A 22,485-nucleotide genomic window follows, 5' to 3' on the forward strand; every position below is an offset into this window, starting at 1 on the left:
TCAAGGCTTATGGGACATAAGTCCGTATTCTGCCACGAGACCATTGTATGGCATGTGCAGTTTCATTTCGTACGGGAAGCCACTCTTCCAAATGCATTATCCGAGTTTGGAATAGTCAGTGCACATGTGCTTTGATATGACCCCTATAATTAAATTAAATCATGTCCCACAGGGGTACACTTGTAATCTATTGAAAGCTGAGTGATCGAAAGTTCCGGCTCAGTGGGTTTGATATGGCCAATTATGTGTCTCTGCTTTAGACTGTGGAACATAAGTTTATTGGATAGATCTGAGACTCTACGAAACATCATTCAAGACTAGCCCAATAGAATACTCCGATACCTATAGTTATTAGCCTAAGATCTCACTATAACTTTTGTCTGATTTTATAATGATGATAAAAACCTACTAATTTCTCAAAAAATCTTTAAATATTTATTGTGAATTTTTCAGAATTTTATTTACTAAAAAAATGATGGTTTTCAAATTGTTTGACTCAAATTCTACTTTAGTCCTGACCTAGTAGTGCCATGTGGCGTCCGAGTGGCCATAAGGCTGCCACTTGGCACCTCACGCCACACTCTAAGATTACCACCTAGCTATGCACTGATCCCTGGGCAAGGGACTAGAATGACATTTGGTTACTTGTGTTTATAAAGGGTTGTATTATGGTGTCTTGTTATATATTGTTATACTTTATTATATAATATTATAAATTAAGACCCTTTTTTTATCATATGGTCATGCATGACATGTGTAAAGTTTAATTAATTTATTTATTTGATATTAAAGAGAAAATGCATTTACAAATTTGAGTTGAAAAATATATTCACACATGTGTGAAAGGAACATTATCTTTATTTTGATTGGTTTGCAATTTTATATCTATAAAGTAATTGGCTTTGATAAAATAGAATATTTCTACATGCATGAGCTTTGTCAATTACTTCTTTGCCCTTTAGCCTTTGTGGTTATCTACTCTAATACATTATTTAAAAAAAAGCTAAAGGTATTTTTGTAAGGCCATATTGGATACATTTGAAACAAAAACAATAGGCTAATGACAAAATCGTAAAGTGACATACCTTAGGGTTAAGATGAGTGATAATGGTGTGAAATCTCATCCCTTCATCCTAGTGGTTGGATAGAGATAGGTGGCTAGATACATTAGCCTCTCATGTGCCTTTGGATTAGTGCATCAAAAGTGTTGATTAAGTCCAAGGATACATCAATAAAAGCACATCATGAGATCTCAAAAATCCTAATTATCTCAACTCTTTAACCATTTTGAAAAATTGTTACTCCCCTCCTTCTTCTAAGGTTTTGTGAGAGAAAATTGAAGAGAAAGAGTTTTTAAAGTTTCATTAACAGTGATCTTGATGGTAGTCCTCCTTTCATATGCTTAAGTCCATAATGTGTATTTATCAAGATAAACTCCATTGAATTTTATTTTCTCATAAGATCATATTCTTGACATCTATAATTGTTGGAGTTTTGAATTTAGAAAAGTTCCATTGATCTTAGAATCCCCATTTGATCATCTTTTTCATCGTGCTTATTCATACTGTGGTCCTTCATTTATGAGATTCCATGATCATGCATAATATCATTTGATTATTTTGCTTCAAATCCATCAAATAATTTAATCTCAAAATGTCATTCAATTTTCAGAACTTTTTCATCACGTTTTTATCTATAGGGATTCATAATCTTTCCATACAAGGCTGTTTCGATAGTCCGAAAGACCACCGTGCATAGTAAGTTAAATGACCCCTACAAGTAGTAGAACAGAAAAGGCCAGTTGAGAAACTTAATAACATCAATACTTAAAATCTTTCTTCAATGACAAGAGCATAAGTTGTTCTATGAAACGACACTCATTTATACATCCCATTAAAGGATCTCAATTTTTAGTTATCAACATCGGGGCATCAAATCATCGTGTTACACTATTTTATGAATTATGCAAACCAAGATTTGTATAGTTGACCCCAATTAATTGAGAAAATGCTATGATGATGATAATGACATCTTATTATAGGATTTCAATTTTTAGTTATTGACAACAATGCAACAAATTGTCGTGTTACCAACTTTTATGAATTATGCAGACCAAGATTTGTGTAGCCGATCCCAATTAATTGAAAATAAGCTATCATGACGATGACGATGGAATCTGTACGAAACAGCTAGGAGCTTCCACCACAAAAATATTTTCGAAACTACGATAAATAATAAAAAAGTATATGATCATTAGAGTGGCAAGAGAGTAGGGAGACTCACAAAAACACTTGCACAAAGCCATGGCCACCAACCCCATTCACTTTAATGTTCATACAACTGGTCTTCACCATATAAGACGTATGCATATATGGTGTGGGTGGGCGGGGGGCGGGTGGTTTTCATCCACACCTCATCACATGAAAACAGAACCTCGCCAAATTTCCATATGCCCAAACAGTCATATCACGTCAAAAATGGGCACCTTTCAGGTTTTCACCACAACCCCAAAATTCTTCATTTCTTTTCTCCTCAAGTGATAGCATAAACAACCATCCCTTACAAATCCAACCCACTTCCCAGCTCTCAATCCTCTAACCAAAAATATCACATTTCCCATTGTTTCCTCTTGGGAGGGGAACCCTGGCCATGAATAGAATGCCTTCAACCTTGGCACTTGGCGGATCATCTAAGGGCGGGGATGACCTCCATTGAAGGTTACCCAAGTATATGTATATAAGTTTAAAATGTCTCATTTTTTAATGCATTTCTCATAGAAAAGTATGTATGCCTCACTCTTGAGGACCTCTGTGAGAGAAACCCGACTCACATTAACATCACTCGCATAAAACCAGGAATACTCACCCAAACCTTGTGGGTCACGACTGTGGGGGCCCCTCACATAGGCCACATAATGCCCTCCTCGCATTGACCCAGAGTGCTCCACCACCCCAACAAGACTATACAAGGAGCTGTCTTTGTCGGGACACCTGCTCATGTGCCACAAAAGAATTGATTGTCAGGTATCTTTCTATGCACAATGGAATGAAAATGGAATCACTTAGTGCTAAAGGTTATTTAAGATGGTTAACAGTCGCAGAGGTGCTAGACTACTGATCTCCATGCCATGCATATAGTTTCATGCTAAAAATCATGATAAACCATATTCAAGCCAGAAGAATTTAAACATGTCATGGGTCTGTTGGTGAGCATGTGTTTGACCCAAGCACATGCATGTCTGCTTACCATGAAGGCAACAAATCGTACACAAATATAAGTTAGGAAAACAATGAAAGTGTATAAAATGCAAGTTATATAGGTTCCAGATGGTCGTGGGCCACAGCCACAGTAAACTGTGGACGATGCTTCCCTTTGATGAAGGTGGTGAGTATCTTGAATCTCAACCCACATGCATTTTGTGCATTTCCCCCTCCATATAACAAAATATGAATAATATTTGCTAGGACATGTTGCAGTTCAAGATTGGACACTATTACATATCTGAGCATTTTGATTCATGATTGGAATATCATAAAGTGGATGTTTTAGGTAATGCAATGTCTAAAGAGTAACCAGGAGCATATTTCTCTGAAAAAGTATAAAAAACTTGCACAGAATTGTTTAGAACCCTACATTAGATTATCATATAAACCTTGTCTTAGTTTTAGCAATTTATAAGGTAGGCAGCTTTGTAAAACACTTGCATACACAAAATCATCAAAATAAAAAACACAGATTCATCCAAACAGCCCAAAGGATACAGAAAAACCCCATGGGATGACAACCCCACATAGCAAATGAAAATTACACCTCAAAAATCAGCACATTAAGAACTCTTTATGTCAAATCAGCAAATTAAGAACTCTTTATGGCGAAAGTACTCCTCTCAAAACCTCCAGAGAACGAATCGGATAGCTCCCACCAAACATCAGTTGAGCACCTAAACTGCCTCAAAGTTACCTCATAAGCCCAAGTTTTTCAGCACTTGCACCAACTGGATAGGTTATACAGGAACAATCTAAACTCATAAAGGATGCATAGAGAGACACCTGAAGCCTCGTATACACAAATTAACTGCTGACCACAAGTGCTCTTAATATTATTGGCTGAATGCCTTTCAGTTTCTAAGAATGAAGGAACAATCATCCCGGGAGAATCCTACACAAAATCTGCCATTAGCACCTAAACTGCCTCAAAGTTACCTCATAAGCCCAAGTTTTTCAGCACTTGCACCAACTGGATAGGTTATACAGGAACAATCTAAACTCATAAAGGATGCATAGAGAGACACCTGAAGCCTCGTATACACAAATTAACTGCTGACCACAAGTGCTCTTAATATTATTGGCTGAATGCCTTTCAGTTTCTAAGAATGAAGGAACAATCATCCCGGGAGAATCCTACACAAAATCTGCCATTAAAAATCTCATTACTCATGATCTAAAGACATAGTTCAGATTCAGCACTCCAAATTCAACTTGGTGGCAGCTCGACAAAGACTATGCCACTCCTCTAATTAAATCACGCATTGTCAATTCTTGGTCCACAAGTGGCATGACTTGGTATAAAGTAAAGAAAATATTAATCAACATAAGCACACAATACAACAAGAAATCATGATGATTTATGGAAAATAAGAAAATTTTGAATAGATGAGGATGTGATCGCCACATAGCAATCAAGCTGAAGGGAAAGTTCTATAGGACAACTATGAGACCAGCTTGTTTTATGGGGCGGAATGTTGGGAGGTCAAGAAACAACATACCCATAAGATGAGTGTAGCGGAGATGAGGATGTTGAGATGGATGAGTGGCAAGCCAAGAAGGGATAGAATTCAAAATAAATACATTCGAGGGAACTTGGATGTGGCTCCAATAGGCGATAAAATAAGAAAAAGTAGATTAGGTGGGCCGGCCATATGCAGTGCAGACCCATTACAATACCTGTTAGAAGGTGCGAGTTGGTCAAAGTGGAAGGCCCAAAAGGACATGGTTGGAAGTAGTGAGAAAAGACATGGGGATTTATGGCCTCACTAAGGGTATGGCCCTTGATAGAGTAGAATGGCAGACCAGGATTCATATAGCCGACCCAAATAGTTGGGAAAAGGCTCTGATGATAATGATGATGAAAAAATTTTTGCAAAGAATAATAGATAAGAACAAGCAAAACAACAGAACGAAACAACCTACTTGGTCCCCTATTCCACCGAATGAAGAGCCACAAGATTCTTCAGCAAAGATACAGTAAGGAAACAAATACTGAAATTAACCCCCCACCCCCGCCGCCCCAAAAAACAAAATGGAGGAAACAAATTGTGCTAGTCTAAAGCAATTTGAGTTCGAGTCAAAAACACTTTCATAGATCATAAGTTCTTTAAGGAGTATGCCAGCGCAACATGGATCAAGCTAGCACTCTTGGCCAAAAACTGAATAGAATGGACTACCCCAGAAACCTACTTAGTGTCTCTTGTTCCACCCATTGAAAATATTCACCAGTCTTAACCATTAAAGTGACTTGGGCAAGTCAAGTATCAAGCTAGTGACATTTTTGTTTTGCTAAGTGAGATTGAAGAGTCACCTGAACCATAAGCAAGTCTTGCTCATGTTGAGTCCACATATGGATCAGCCACCCATTGATCACTCCAATTCAGATAACTCCCCATTAGAATTCTCACGTCATGCAAATGATGATAAAATACTCCTCATTAGGTTATAGTTACACTTCACTACGTCAATGGGATCACAAAACACCCACAAGATCATTGTCTAAGATTTCAAACTAGCAAATAATCAAAAAATTTCCAAATGTGCATGTGCCATTTAGAAATTACCAAAAGTAACCCATCTGTCGTTAATAAATGTGTTCTCTTCTTCTTTAGATACAGAGTAGGGTCCCCTATCCTGACTGTGTCCAACTCTAATCTAATCAAGTTCCTTTTTGATCCTCCCAAATACATACTTGAAAATCTTACTACAATCCACATTTAACAGCCAAAATACTAATTGAATACAAATATGCATCAAGATCACATAGGTTTGTATCTCTCTTAGCTCTTTTCCTATTTTTGAAGGAACAAAATCACTAACCACAAAGCACAAACTTGCAAGTTTTGCAAATCGATAGTTAAACGCATGCAAGATTTTGCAAGTGAATGGAGGATCCATTCTTTATCTTACATATAGTCTTATCCATTGAAACAATAATATGGTGACTGCTCATTCCTGGAGAGCTTTCAGCTCTTTACCCCTTAAATCCTATTGTTGCCCCTCTAAAGTTGATCATCATCATCATCATCATCATCATCATCATCATAAAAGCCTTATCCCAACTAATTGGTGTCGGTTATACAAATTTGTTCCTTCATTATGCTCTATCAAGGGTCATACCATCAGTGAGACCATAAGTCTTCATATATTGTTTCACTACTTCTATCCATGACCTTTTGGGCCTTCCCCTTGCTCTTGAACAAAACCGCACCTCCTAACTGTTGATGTATTGGGTCTGCGGTGCACATGGCCAGCCCATCTGCTTTCCCTCATCTTATCGACTATTGAGCCACACCTAAGTTTCCTCAAATGTACTCATTTTCAATTCTATCCCTTCTTGTCTTACCACTCATCCATCTCAACATTCTCATCTCAGCTACACTCATCCTCTGGGTATGTTAGTTTCTTGACCACCCAACATTTTGTCCCATAAAAGAAGAGCTAGTCTCACAGCTGTCCTATAGAACTTCCCCTTGAGCTTCATCGGTATGCGGCGACTCTAAGCGCCATCAATGATTCCCCAAAAAGTTTTTGCTCTTCATTCCAGTTCGAATCATTGCCGAAATTAGTACATCTTGTTGCAGCCATGAGAACTACCTAAAGCTGTCAACCTTAACAACGATTTGCCATTTTTACATGTGCATATTGCTCAACTCAATCTGATGCAATAATCTTCTCAATAGGAAATCACAACAAAGCATGAGGTGCCATCAAAATAAAGACACTTTAAGTATTGCTCTTATCCAAGTCAGTTAGATGACATAGAAGCTCAGATTAACATGTTGTAAATCACAAAAATGTAGATGATAGTGAAAAACACAATACTACTCAAACAAACTTCAACAGGGCGATTCTCTATATCCATGAAACAAAACTCATAATCTTTTAAGTACTTGCTATGTTAATAACAACTTGTGTAAATTGAAGGGTCGTAACAATTAAAACAATTGGAGGATTATTGGTTTTGCTAAACAAGGATAAATCCTCATTTGTCAAATCATAATACATGTTTTCTTATCTTATTTTCTTTGAATAACATCAACAAGATATTGTAGAATCTTTCACATGCATAAGAAAAACAAGTATCACAAACATCCCATTTTTTTTGTTTTCTTTGAGAATTAAGTATCAAAAACATCTTGTTTTTCAAAAGTTCACTAGCCAAGAAAAGATGTGGTGAAACCCTACAAAGAAAACCAGAGGAAAAAAGAAAAATCTTTTCATAATTACAAATGAAAGATTCACCTCCCAAAATTAATGAATTAACCACTCCTCGAGTGTGCAATATTCTTGCTGTAAGCTCACCATGAGCAAGCACCCAGAGTCATTCTAAGCAACTTCACACAACCCAAAGCCTTTCCCTCTGTTTAATCTCAGTTTTTTTGCCCATGTAATATACACCATTAAACCCAAGTATACTCCACTACGCTTACTGAAATAGGCCGAACCCCCACTTTCCCTCTTGAATTGAGCTAGAACTACTTGGTGTTCGCCTTCTCTTGCACATGAAAGCTAAACACCACACCCTCCTCTCCCAAGCTCCTAAGCAACCAAATGCCATGGATCACTCATATGGCATGAGTTCTTTTGCGAAGATAATTGTTGCCCAAACCTGTCACAGGAACCTTTAGACCAGGCTAAGCTCCTTTCCAAAAGAACGAAATCCACAAACTGGTAATTGAAATTTGCAGGAATTGGATCCCCTTCTTAAAACTCATCTCCACTTTGTTTGTAATAGTGATACAAGGATATTCTATAAGAAATAGTCAAATTCCTAAACACTAAGAACCTATTGTTCTTTCTTATGTTAAGAAACTAAAACTTAAGTTAGAAAGGAGCAATGCTCTAAGGAAATGGCTCTCATATGAAACGTAAGGACAAAAAGTAATCCCTTACCAAGAATATAAAAATTCTAACTACCCTATCAATACATTATATTTATTTGATAGTTCCTTTAGTTACCCTATCATTGCATAAATGACTCATTTTACCCACTCTCCTACAGCTAACATAGTAGTAGCATCCATGGGAAATCTTCTAGACCACTGAGGCCATTGTGTTGCTACTATGGAACACTAGCACCTTTCCCTGGGCTAAAATGGTCTTTAGAGAACTAGGGGAGGACGTTTCAGCATTTCTAGAAAACCAAACAAACAATGTTGAGGTTCTATCTTTTCACTTTGAAGTATTTTCAGATACTTAGGATGGTTTGCACCGATTAAAATCCATGGCATTTCCATAAATATTTTATAAAGCCACAAGGAATTAGGATAGTAAAAGAGTCCACAAGGGAACAATGGTGCACATATAACAGTTTGTATGTGTAGGAAAATATAATTTAGGGGCTCCCTAGTGATCTGTTGAAGTTCCATCAACCATGGGACTAACCCAATCACTAGGCAGATGCATGGTTTGCTGGCAAGGTCCTTCAATCTCTATTTGATAGTTAAGATGGATGAGTGGCAAGACCATAGTTGTTGGACAAGCCTGAGATTACGAATCGTTTTAGGAGTCGGAGCTGTGGCTAGCTAGAAGATTCCTATTTTCGAAATCGACGCCTATGCAATGAGAATGGTAAAAAAAAAACGAGATTCCTACTTTATAAGAATCAAAATTCAACCCAAATGGAATTGAGATCCCTACATATATGAAATCGAGATTTGACCTCTTTAGAATCGAGCTCCTGACCTCTTTGAAATCAACCCATATGGAGTGGAGATTCCTTCATATATGGAATCGAGATTCCGACATCTTTGGAATTGAGTTTCTAACGTATTTGGAATCAAGATTCATACCAGTTTGCATATCAAATTCATATCAATTTGGTATCGAGACTAGTACCTCATTAAGCAATTGAGCTCAGAAGTCCCTAAGACCAAAAAAAGGGATTCTTAGATTTGAAGCCAATGTATTGACTATTGAGCCTTAGACACAATATCAAACATAAGGTCAATTAATAGACACTTGTATTTCACTGGGGGAAATTGTCTACAAAAGATACAACCAGTATCTCATGTATTTGTAAAATGTAATTTAATTATTATAGTTTAAGATGGGATTTTGTTTGTGCCATTGAGTTGTCTATGTTGTATTATGTGCCTTTGATACCGGGGGATGGAGAATTTAATTTTTAACTTTGCAAGGTCCGAGTTCTCTTAATTTTAATGCACCAGTGCGCTTAAGTTATACTTGCCTTTGGCGCCAGCAAAAGACATGGGAATGATACATGTTAAGAACTTAACTCTAGACATTTGCAGTTGAAAGTTGATCTATGGAATCAATACTTCGATAATGCATTCATCAAATTATTATTCAGAGCCCATACGAACCATGGGAGACAATCGTCTCCAGACTGGTTTGCAAATAACTCAAATCAAAATCCATAAATATTTCAATCTATACGTAAGGGATGTGGTTTGTATAGAGTCGAGGCTCTAAACAATCAAATTTCAGCCCACCTTCAAATAGTGTCAAGAAATATGATTTCAATACCGGAAAGTTTTGTGATACCCTTAAATTATATTTCATCTTTAGTTATAAAATTTAAAGCTTCAAAGATAGTGCAGAACGAGCAGATCTATGAAAACTTGAAAATCTTGAAATTGACAATCAAAAAATGCATTACAAGATGCACTATTTCCAAAACTTCAAATCCATTTTTTTCTTATTTCCATGCATCTTGATGTCGAGATGGTCAATTTGATGATATTTGGGCCTCAAAATAACCTCTTCTAGTGAAAGTTTTGAGGTAGGCTCTAATTTGATTGTTTACAACCTAGGCTCTATATAGATGTTTCCCATACATAAGTCACAAATTTGTGCACCAAGAACATTAGTATTTGATTTTGTGGTATCACGAATTCAAAAAATTCAGATCAAGATTCTATGAGGGTGGAAGAAAGATTAGATGCTTTATTAGTTTGTGGTTTCTTGCATCTACGAACTTGCAACACTTGATGTTCATAAATCTGGATTCGAAAATAATCGAATCGAATATTAATATACGTGGAATCCAAATTTAATAAACGTAGAATCAAGATTCAACAATTAAGGAGTCCAGAATCAATAAATATTAGAAGTGAGATTCTATAAGTGATGGAATCAAGATTCCTAAAATAAGGACTCGAGATTCCGGACTTCACAAAAACAGATTCCATGAAGATTCCTTATCGGAGTCGTAGAATCAGAATTCCGAATCAGAATCGTAACCTTGGTGAGAGACTCCAATAACTATGGGCAAGAAAAAAAAGGATAAAATTCTGAATTATTTTGAATTAATATACATCCGAGGGAACTTAGGGGTAGCTTCAATAGGCAATAAAATGAGGGAAAGTAGACTTAGTCAGGCAATGCTCAGCATCAACCTAGAATATCACTGATCAGGAGGAGTGATTTAATTCAAGTGGAAGGCTCTAAAAAGACAAGGGGAAGGCCCAAAAATACATGGATAGAAGTAATGAGAGAAGATATGGTGACTTATGGTCTGACTGAGGGCATAGCCCTTGATAGAGCAGAATGTCGGAACACAATTCGTGTAGTTGACCCCAAATTAGTTGGAATAAGACTTTGATATTGAAACATCATTAGTACGTTAGCTTAGTTTCTCATTGTTGGTAGGAGCTGGTATTAGCTGCAAAATAAAAAAGTTTGTGGTATGTTTTCACTGACACAATATGGTACAAGAAGGCTCAACCAAAGAGATCACGACACATTTGAAAGGCATGTGACCAAGGAGGCCAATCACATAATAGGAACTCAACAATCAAATCACCACACAAATAAGGAGATATCCCAACCCTCCACATTTATATCCTCCACGCTAGTTGTTGATCAACCTCATCGATGCTTGTCCTGGAATCAACCCCCCCCCCCCCCCAGCCCCAACCCCAACCCCAACCCCAAAATGAGGATCCTTGTCTGGAACATTCAGGATTTAGGTTCCCCTATGAAGAAGTTCATCCTCAACCATACTGCAAAATACCACCCATAGATCCTAACTATTAAGGAAACCAAACTCGAACCTCCAAACCTCTCCCTAGTCTGATTGGTGAGGATTAGGAGATGTTGTGCATGGGAATCCCTCCCTACCTATGCCAACTAGGGAGGAATCTTGGCCTTCGAAACCCAAAAGACTTGACCAAAAACCTAGTCATTAATATGCTCTTTCTCAGTATCAATGTGTTTCTCATGAATCTCAAACACCTTTTGCAGGAAACTCACATCAGTCAATCACCCGAACAAACCCAGCCAAAGAGTAGGGTTTTGGGCTGAACTAGACCACATCTCAGCCCCCAGTCTGCTACCCTGATGCACTAGTGACATCTTTAACATCATCAGATGGACCTTCATGGAGAACAGAGATTGCCATATCAAAGCCAATATGGCTGCTCTCTCCATTTTTGTGCTCAACCACAATCTCATAGTTCTCCCCCTAATGGTGTGTTGTTCACTTGGTTGAACCATTAAAACCACAAACCCCCACCCCGGAATCCCCCAAAATAAAACTAGATCAGTTCCTAAGTTCCCCTGATTGTGACAATATTTCCCAGGTGTTCACACAAGACTCTCCCTAAAACCATTTCAAACAGCTCATCCTTCATGTTACTGAACCCATCACTTTCAGACCTAGGCCCCTCCACTTTGAGCTTGTGGTTCGAATATGGCAACCTATAACCAACTAATACCCCTTCACTGGACATCCTTTGAGGGATGAGCTGGATTCAAGCTCTGTAAAAAGTTAAACTTCTTAAGAATAAATTAAAACAATGGAACCGGAAGCGTTATCTAATGGCGAGAAAAGACAACCGACTCAAGGAAATCAATGTTGATCTAACATAAGATATCAGAGATCTAATCCCAATGTAAGGATAAAAACTAAGGCAAAGACCGAAATTTTCCCCATCCATACAAGAGAGGATATTTTTGTATCATCAATCATGAATCAAATAGATACCATCTTCTTTCACATGACTGAAAAACTATGAAAGAGAAACAACATCATCCTTCATATTATAAAGGGTGCATACATTTCCAAAGAGTCAGTAGAAGTGAACCAAGTCGTAAGCAACTACCACAAGAACTTGCTCCCTACCGAGCATCAGGCTACACCAAAGATGGATAGTCTTAACTCCGAACTCTATCAGCAAAGAGTGCTTCATGGTCAGAATGGTCATTCTTAGAATCTAAAATGTAGAAGGCTATTGCTGATCTAGGACACGACAAAGCCCGTGGAGTGGACAACTTCCCAATCGCCACCTACCACCAATTTTGGGACAGCCACCCCAGACATTTCAGACATGTTCGTAGGGTTCTTGCACAAGGGAGCCATCCCCTGGAGGATGGATGCTACCTTCATCACTCTTATTCAAAAAATGGAAGAAGCAGAAGAACTGATGGGCTTCAAGCCAATCACTCTCATAAAGAGTTCATACAAAATTCTGGCTAAAATGCTTGCCTCGTGCTCGTGATAGGTCTTGAACCAAGTGATTTTTGCCCCGCATGGTGCCCTAGAATGCCAAAGTTTGGATGGGGCCCTAAAAGCCCATGAGTACATCCAGGCATTAGGCCGACATCCTAGCCTCATCCTTAATCTGGACATGAAAGGCGTACAATCATGTAGATTGGACTGCAAAACTGTGAAAGAGAAACAACAACATCATTCATATTAGACAGGGCGCATGCATTTCCGAAGAGTCAACAGAGATGAACCAAGTCATAAGCAATTACCTCAAGAATTTGTTCTCTACTAAGCATCAGGCTACGACGACGATGGATGGTCTTAGCTCCGAACTCTATCAGCAGAGAGCACTTCATGGTTAGAATGGTCATTCTCAGAATCTGAAATATAGAAGGCTATTGTTGATCTAGGGCACGACAAAGCCCATAAACTGGACAACTTCCCAATCGCCATCTACCATCAATTCTGGGATGGCCACCCAGTGTTTCAAAAAGCGCTAGGCAGCACCCAGGCAGCCATGGGGGTCCAGGCCGCCCAACGCCTAGGCGGGCGCCCAGAAACTGGGTGACCCAATTGGAACCAAAAAAAAAAAAAAAGAAAAAAAAAAGGAGAGATAGTCTGATAATGATTAATCTATAAGAATTTTGATAATACCATAATCCATAAGAATTTTGATAATCCATAGAACCATAATCCCAGTTGAAAAAAAAGAAAGATAGAAGTCGATAAGAGAATTTTGATAATCTATAAGAGACCATAATCCATATTTTCATTTTTCAATTTTCATATAATGATAAAACAGTAAAACCATACAAGCATACACTGATGGTCTGATACAATGTAGACTGTACATGCAAAAGTTAGATAGTAGAACTAGAAACTAGAAAGTAGAAACTAAAATTAAGAAAAAGAATATATATAGAAATTCAGAAAATATATAGTCTAGGAACAATAGTCAACACTCAACACCAAGAGTCTTCAGTCATCATCATCATCATCAGAAGAAATAGGGTAAGCCTCATTATATGCATCAGATTCGAGAATCATCAGAGTCATCTCCCTCTTCAATATAAAGTTCGTCCTCCTCTGTTTCTTCTGAATCTGCATCTTCTTCCTCCTCTTCTACTACCTCCCTCTTACTAGTATGTGTAGATGAGGCCCTAGGAATCTTGGCCGCACTACTCTTTTCTATCTTGTTATACTTCTCTAAACTCAAATATCGTATAATCTCCTCCCTGATAGCCTCAAGAACATTTTTACACGGGGCAACATCCCCCTTAATACCGGCAAGGTGCTTTTTAAACCGATAAATGCCCCCATTAGTATCCTTTCCACAATAATTGTACTTAATACGACTTTTGTCATTCGGATTCGAGTTATAACCATACTTCTAACCCGGACCATCACTTCTAGAAGAGCCTAGAGAAGATATATCCATAGAACAAGGCTCATTTTCGTCCTTTTCTGGTTCTTTTAAATTCATAAATTGTCTAATCTCATCCCGAATAGTTTTAAGAACCTTTTTACAAGAAACAACATTCCCTTTAATACCAGCAATGTTTATGGAATCGGTTAATACCCCCATTGATATCGTTTGGTTTTGGGTTATAACCATACTTCCAACCGGGATCATTTCTTCTAAAAGAAGCAGAAATAGATCTATTCAAATGACAAGGATTTTGTTCCTATTTTTGTTTTACAGAACTCATATATTGCTTAATCTCCTCTCTGATAGCTTCAAGAACATTTTTACAAAGGCCAACATCCCCTTTAATACCGATAAGATGTTTCTTAAACCGGTTTATGCCCCCTTTTGTATCTTTTTCACAATAATTGCATCTAATGCAATTTTTGTCATTTGGATTCGGGTTATATCTATCCCGGATATCCACTTCGACTAGATCCTAAAGAAGATATCTCAAAATAAAGCAAGCAATCTTAAAATAAATTTTTGCACTTACTTTGATTGCTTGAACTCCAAACTCCCACCTCTGAGATATTTTCAAGAGCAGAAGTAATAAAAAACACCCTATAATAAGATTATAAAACTCCAAAACTAAATCTAATCTACCTGGGTGAGGTCTGAATCCGTTTTTCGTAACTTTGAGAAACACTTCGATCCAATGAAAATCATAAAATTTAATTTTTTTTTAAGTTTCTTTCTCTCTAAAATGGGTTCTTGTTGGATTATATTTCAAATGAACCTATAACCCATCCTTAAAAGCCTTTATGTTTTAAAAACCCTCAATAGAACAAAATAAAGTAAAATATATCCTCCCCTAGGTGGGGCACAGGCCTGGGCGGGCCCAAGGCTGGGCACTGGCCACCCGCCTAGGCAGGCACGCTTGTGATAGGTCTTGAACCAAGTTGCCTTAGAACACCAAATTCTGGATGGGGCCCTAAAAGTCCATGACTGCATCCAGGCATCAAGGCAACATCCTTGGCCTCATCCTTAAGTTACACATGGAAGGCATACCATGTAGATTGGGAACTCCTTAACCAAGTGATCAGTTTAATGGGTTTCGACAACAAATGAAGAGGTTGGATCAAAGGGTACATATCCTTCCCCCACTTAGCCATCCTAATCAACGGTTTTCCCACTTTCCTTCCCCTCCTCAAGAAGTCTAGGCAAAGGAGACCACCTATACCCTTTCCTTTTCCCTATGACAAGTGAGATTTTCAATAGATCGTTATCCAATCTATGCAATCATGCTTGGTCAAAGGTTTCTCCACATCTAGACTCTGATTAGCCATCTTCAATACGTGCATGACAATCTTGTCTTTTGCGACGAAAGGCTGTTCCTTAGGTGATTCGAACTGGCTACTTGCCACATAGTTAACATGGTGAAAACCAAGTTAACTGGGGTAGCTCTATGCTGCACATTAACATCCAAGTCCTAACCAAGGATTGTGGGACTGACACTCTAACCAACAAATACCTAGGTTTTCCTTCATACATAGTAAAACTAGGACGCATCAATGGGACGAGGTGGTCAAGCGATTTGATCACAGATTGGTGGCTTTGGAAGCACAACCTCCTTTTTGTCATGAGGATGTATAATGTTGATCGAATCCACTCTCAAAATATCCCAGTGTTCAAGACGTCAATATCCCAGTGTTCAAGACGTCAAATTGGAGCACTTCATAGGGACTTCCTAAGGAGTGTTGTAGGCAAAGCATGCAAATTACTTCTAGTTTGATAAGAGACCATTTGCTAAGCTAAAAGGCTAAGGGGTTTACATATTAGAAGCATCTAGGAATGCAATACGACACTCCTTGTCAGATGGTGGTGGCAGTACAACACTCAAGAAAGTCATCTATGGCACTAGGTGAATAAATATAGTTATGATTCCGATGACTCAGGCACTGGCTCCACAAGGGTCAGCCAATGCTCGTGCCTCTAGAGCCCGGAAACGCATTGCGGGAACATACCTCGATCTCTCATCCTAGATTCAATTCCAATTGAGAACTGGTGATAGGGTCAGATTCTAGAAGAACCTTTGGGAGGGGAACAAAATTATTGAACGCACCTTCTCTATGTTTTTCTCATAGAATCAAACCAGAAAGCCTGTCTCAAGCACATAAAAAAGAAACTGGGGGCCAAACTATTTTTGTCTCCTAGTTTTAGGAGGAATCCTCATGACTTAAGCGACAACGGAATTGCAGTCCCTGCTGAACCTTCTCAAGGCTTGGGACATTCATAGAGGTGGCCGAGACAAGCTGGTCTGGTGCCCCTCACCCATAGGTATTTTCTTGATTGGGACAATCTTCAATAACTTCAATCATGTTGACCACAGCTTAAACATTGCCTCAATGCATGGTTTAGCCCCACACCTCGCAAAATTCAAGCCATCACTGGTTAGACATTTCTAACTAAGGGTGTCATTCTTGACCATATTCAGAGAAGGGGTATCCCTCTAAAGAACAGATGCACCATATGCAATACAAATCAAGAGATAATCGCCCATCTCTTCAACCACTGCATGATGGCCACCAAAATAGGAGCACACAGTATCACATATATAGTAGATTTAAATAGTGTAGCATATAGCATAGTATAGTATAGTATAACATAGTTGTATATAGTTGACTTAAATATAGTCGCATATACCACAATATAGAAGAAAATAGTATACAGCTTAGTATAATAGTATAAGATAGCATTACAATATTGTAAAGCAATGTGGTAGTATAAGTACAACATATTACACTACTATACTTGTTAATTGCCCACAGGGACATTTAGTTTGGACCAGATGGAGCTCGGTCCGAAGTTTGATCAAGCTCCACATATTGGGAATGAGATCCCAGGATTTCAGGTTGTACAAACTGTGATCCTTACCATAAGAAGCTTCCTTCTTGTCACGATCTTGAGGTCCTCATCCTGATCCAGGATCTAATCTCCATTCCAACAACTATCTTCCAAATGTGCTTGGTGCAAGGCAAGCAGAGTGGCAGACCCCCACCAAAGATGGAGTCTCAAAACCTAATCTTCTCAGCACTAGATCTCCCTCTCTAGGGTAGTTTTGATCACCATAACCTCCTCCTGTCCCAAGGAGGACACTTTTGAATCCAATTTTATACAAATTGCACTACACACCGGTTAGGATTGTCTCCAATTTTATACAAATTGTACATAATGGTTGCAACATGGAAACAAGCATTTGCAAAGCACCTAATAAATGGATAAAGCATCATAGTATTGATGTGATACTTGTGTGTTACATATATGTAAGTATATAACTATAAACACTATCATGCAAAAAAGTCACATATGTACTACTACACATCAAACGATAATTTCCACCATCCAGCCCCACTATGGACAGAACATCTTATTCTATTACTCAGGCTGAAGTATAGTGTTCCTCCAAAAAACCACATAGCACACATAAATCTTTCTTTGATTATGTCTTTTGAGAAATAAATATTATTGTGGTAAAAAGCTCATGAAGTAGACTCATAGCTTGGAAATAACCCAAAGCGGGTACATCTTCAAAAATATCCATTCCAAGGTATTGATGTGGACATAACCTTAACTATTATATATATATTGTTATTAAATGCTAAGGCTTAAGAGTAGAAGCACTAACACAAATCCTGGCATATACATGCTCAAATAACAACAAGAAGCCCACTTACATCATATGCACATGCATCGAAAACCACAACCACCCATATATGCCTGTGGCCACAAGCACACACACGCACCCATACACCACGATAAACACTCGCACACACGCATGCACACACACACACACAAGCTTATTTATATGTATTATGCATGTATTCATTTAAGTGCTTATAAGATAGCCAAATCTTTCTCTGTACTGTTTAACTAGAATTATCCATCCAAGCTCTAGAAGAAGAATTCCTGGTACCAATCACATTTCAGAGATTATTTGAGAAAAGCAAGCGTTGAAACATAATAGAAATCCAAATAGATAACCGCATGATAATAGAAACTAACAGCAAAGAAGAGCCAGAATCCCAAAGAATGTCAAGAACTACCTCCGGTCCATATAAGGCCTAAGTTCAAGCATTTCTCTGAAGTTGACATGACCATTCAGTTTACTTAAGCGGCCACGAGCATCTTGACTGAACCTCTTCAAATGAATTGTTAAAACAGGAGGTGCCTTACTAATAAGGAACCTTTTGGTCCCATCCCTCTTAAAACACTCCATTTGGCCATCTTTTCTTTTTTCTGCATTCTTTGTTCTTCCTGACAACATATATTTTTCGCGTTTTGATTTTTCAGCCAGATTGCAACCATCACTACCTCGGGAGCTTGCAGAATCACAGCCAGAACTGCATAGATCATCACAGTTTTGAGCACAAAAGCTCTCATTGCAACCACGTTTATCTAAATTTGAAGAACAGTCTGATACATCAGCAGGTAACCTTCTGTTAATTGATGACTCTTCTGGCTCAAAAGGCAGTGAACCTTTCGACCCATTAATCAGTCGGGATTTTTGGGTTTCCAATGCATCAAGAGAGGCTTCAGATTCCATGCTTTCTGAACCATTTGCCCCATTAACCTGATCTTCCAAAACCTTGGTTTCCCTATTGTTATTATGATTTAAAGCTTTGGAGCAGCCCTCACAATTGAAACCGTGCACTCCAGTAAGAAGCTCTGGTTTTGTGAAATCTGCTAAGCAAATCTCAACTGAAACAGGAGCATCGGTATTGTCAACTTCCTCCTGGTTAAACTCAGTCTCTGATAAATCTTGTGTTACAAATTCATCAATAAACTGCATGTTATTACCTCCTGAACCTGGTTCCTTTTTGGGATCAGAAACAATCTCTGGTTCATTAAACAAGTCGCCAAGACCATCAAATTCATCTGCCCCTTTCTCACATCCAAGAACAACAGATGAGGAATCCCCATTCAAACCATAACCATTAAGAAGAGTATCAGGTTCCTGTGGATCACTTAGAATCCCTTCCTCAGTGGAATCCATTTCCTTGTAAGGAAGCAACAAAACCTCAGAATCCCCAATTACCAATGGCTCGCCATCATCTATGAATTCATTATCATCACCAGATGAATCGCATCCAATTTTGGGCTCACCATTAGGGAGACAACTGTTGGTTTCAGATTTTTCAAGTGATGAATCCTTTGGGTCTTCATGCTTGGGTTCGGCGGAGTAAGAAGAAGTGTCCCTATTATCAACGACCAACCCAGTCTCAGGATTTCTCTTTGTTGTGTCGCCATCACAATGAGAAAACGAGCATTTTGGCTTACTTTCTGAGGCATCGAGACATGAAGAGCCGTCCTTTGGATCTTTAATATAATCCAGCCAACAAAAGCTCTCCTCTGGAGCATTGACACATGAAGAGTCTTCCTTTGGATCTTCAATATAATCCAGCCAACGAACGCTCTCCTCTGGAGCTACCGTTTCTTCCTCTTTCACGACTGGATTAGAAGGAACTGAAGAGCCTTCACTACATTCAGATGATAAACCAATTCCTGCAGATGGATTCCAAATTGGCCCAATAAAAGAGTTTCCTTTCTCTTGGTCCCTTCGACCCTTCCTAGATTCCTTTAATGAAGCTTTTCCAGGCCTCCCCAGTGCCAGTTTCTTTGGTCGAGCAATCGGTGCTTTCTTAGTTGGTTTCTTAGCAGGAACTGGCAGAGAAAGGTCCAAGAAAGGCTCATAAACTGTAGACGAGCGACCACATTCCGAGCAGCACAAAGTACTAGAGAGTCGGCCCCCAAAGATTCCATCCACAAATGATACATCCACATTCAAAGGACCATTCTCCTCATCTTCTCCACTGTTAGATTTAGCAGCTGATTTTTTCGAAACCAAGTCTTCAGTGGAAAGAGCATCGAGCAAGCACCGAAGTAATTCATGACTATCTTGCTGCTGATATCCCCGAAACTGAGGAGCCTTTGAGCATATGTTACCAAAAAGTGATTTGGGGTTTAAAATTCCATGAGTTTGACCCCAATTTTTTGACTCCTTGGGGCCTCCTTTTTCAGAGGGATCAAAACAAGTCTCACAAAAAAGCTTCTTCAGGGCAGAGCTCAATGGGCCTCCATTAAAATGGTTCATATTCAAGAAATGATCCCTCAAGGAACCAAGTGCAAGAAGATTCTGCAAAACCGAATTGAAGAAACAGGTGTTTCCAAGGTTTTGCAACCCTTTAACAACATAACCACTTCTAATGTCACACTCTTTCCTCGTGTCCAGTAATGCTGAATTGCTGCTTTCTAGTTGGGTTGCTGCTCCGACATTGTTACCAAACCAGACATCCTCAACATCTAACCTTGAACCTTTTGGTTTCATATCATTGATGAGTTTCAAAGCTTTCAGTAGATCGCTACTGTTTCCCTTGTCCTCATCCCTCTCTTTATCATCCCCTAGAATCTCTCTCTCCCCACTTATATCAACTGTGATCAACCTATTGCAATTAAAGCACCAGCACAAGAAAGGATTCTCTCTTTGAAGAGCATAAGGATGACGTAAATATTTCCAATGCATAAAAGCATGGTGGTGAGGCTTGAAATCAGTGGTTTCACCTCCACAAGCCATATGCCCACAAGCCAAACAAACCCAAACACTATTGGAGTCTGAATTCTCCCCATAAAGTCCTTTATTTCTACCCTGTTTACCTTTTCCTTTCCTCTCCTTCCTCTCACTATCCTTAGAACAATCTTCACACCTAATTACACCTAATCTTCTATTTTTCGATGAGAGGGCCGAGAAATTAACAGCCTTGTTAGCATGTCTACAGAGGTTTCCACTTGAAACTTGGGTATTCTCTTCAACCAATTTGGAACTTGAAACATGGGTATTCTCTTCAACCAATTTGGATTTCTGGTTCACATGATTCTCCATTAGAGGTGAAACAGCTGAGGGCCTATTATCCTTATGCCCAGACCCATGTCTAGTCCTCTTTTTGAGCTTTTTCCCCATCGATTTCTCTAAGGAAATCAGACCCAAAAGCTCCAACCTTCAATAACATACCATCAAACCTATCAAAACCAAATCCATCTCAGAAGCGTGGCTCACCATCTTCAACACATATCCAATAGTAACCAATTGACCCATGAAATATGTGCTTTGACAGAAATCAACACCCTCCCAAATTAATATCAATGAATATATCTTGGTAAAAAACCAGTATCAATCAATAAAAAGAATGAAGCAACAAGTATCCAAAGAAACCCAACAAGAAAAAAACAGCAAGATGATATGTACGAACACTTCAATGGGGGATGACCCAAAACATATGTTAGAGCAATGGGACTTTGAGGAGAGAAAGAAAAAGAGCTTAAGCATCAAACGAGACCCAGATACGTACCTTGCCCAACCAGCAATCAATTGCTAAAGCGTAGCAGCAGGGATCCAAAAAGCTATTTGAGTACTTTCTCAGATCAAAGAATTTAAAAGAATGAAATAGATGGAAGAAAGACCAATAAAAAAAATAGAGAGAGAAATAGCATAAAAAGAAGTCCAACCACATTAAGAGAGAGTTTTTGAGTTCTGAGAATGGGATAAATCCAATAAATGGATAGGAGGATGCCCATGTAGAGAGGGGAAAGCCAACTCAATATATACTCAAATCTTACCAACATACTCTTATCTTGTAATGTAGATAGGAGGTGAATTTTTTTTTTTTTTTTTGCCAAAATTAAAAATTTTATTAATAATAGATGCAACTTACCAATGAGAAACTACATTATCAGAAAAGGTAGGTGGTGTATTAAGTCACAAGAGATATGAGATAGATTGTAGGTAGGTAATTCGACTTGGACGTATGCCATCTTTGGATATATTCATTAGGGTAAGGTTTTTATATTTATCTGATGTATAGAAGTTCTATACTTCCCATCGATCAAATAAGGCATTGATTGTTTGACCTAGATCTAAAATATGAGAGCATTTTATTTTTAGTTTTTATTTTATAAATTATATGAATATGAAATTTGGTATGTATCATCATCTCAATGGGGCACACCTAAACAATACATCTGATAAATAAAATGACCAAAATTCAAGTTTTCAAAAATATTTTAGTCATTTTATTTTATCAAATACTTTTTTATATTCTTTATTGGCTCCTATGGGGAAAATACCCACTTAGGGTGACTATTTTTTGTTTGTAAATTTGCAAGGTATCTTTGATTCTGAAATTTTTTTTCTAAAAAGTAATTATTGATTTCTAAAACAGTTTTTTCTAGAAAGTAATTTTCAAATTCTAAAAACTTGAAATAGGAGTGTATCAAATGGACCGTAAACATTTGGTCATCTT

General features: G+C 38.2%; 1 protein-coding gene across 2 annotated transcripts; it reads right to left on the reverse strand.

Annotated features, from left to right (window-relative positions):
* Positions 1-2,197: 2,197 nt before the first annotated feature.
* Positions 2,198-21,921, reverse strand: UBP2 (ubiquitin-specific protease 2). Of its 2 annotated transcripts, none has more exons than XM_020670918.2 (3): positions 21,535-21,789; positions 18,235-21,205; positions 2,198-2,990 (listed from the first exon to the last, which is right to left on the reverse strand). In XM_020670918.2, exons 2-3 carry the CDS (start codon positions 21,144-21,146, stop codon positions 2,753-2,755), a joined length of 3,150 nt encoding a protein of 1,049 aa, XP_020526577.1. In that variant the 5' UTR covers positions 21,147-21,205; positions 21,535-21,789; the 3' UTR covers positions 2,198-2,752. The 2 variants fall into 2 exon arrangements, 1 of the variants encoding a protein (XP_020526577.1); XR_002281950.2 differs by lacking the exon at positions 2,198-2,990 and adding exons at positions 12,721-12,899; positions 12,993-13,057 and having other exon boundaries at positions 18,235-21,921.
* Positions 21,922-22,485: the final 564 nt, after the last annotated feature.

This window comes from Amborella trichopoda, chromosome 6 (assembly GCF_054954075.1).
Source record: "Amborella trichopoda isolate Santa Cruz 75 chromosome 6, AtrichopodaSantaCruz75HAP2 v2.0, whole genome shotgun sequence".
Taxonomy (NCBI): Eukaryota; Viridiplantae; Streptophyta; class Magnoliopsida; order Amborellales; family Amborellaceae; genus Amborella; species Amborella trichopoda.

Excerpts from the sequence above, each read along its gene's own strand:
- UBP2 (XM_020670918.2), bottom strand. The coding sequence starts at position 21,146 with ATGGGGAAAAAGCTCAAAAAGAGGACTAGACATGGGTCTGGGCATAAG. Across the intron at positions 2,991-18,234 it reads AGGCCTTATATGGACCGGAG|GTGTCCCGACAAAGACAGCT; the intron begins GTAGTTCTTGAC and ends GCACATGAGCAG.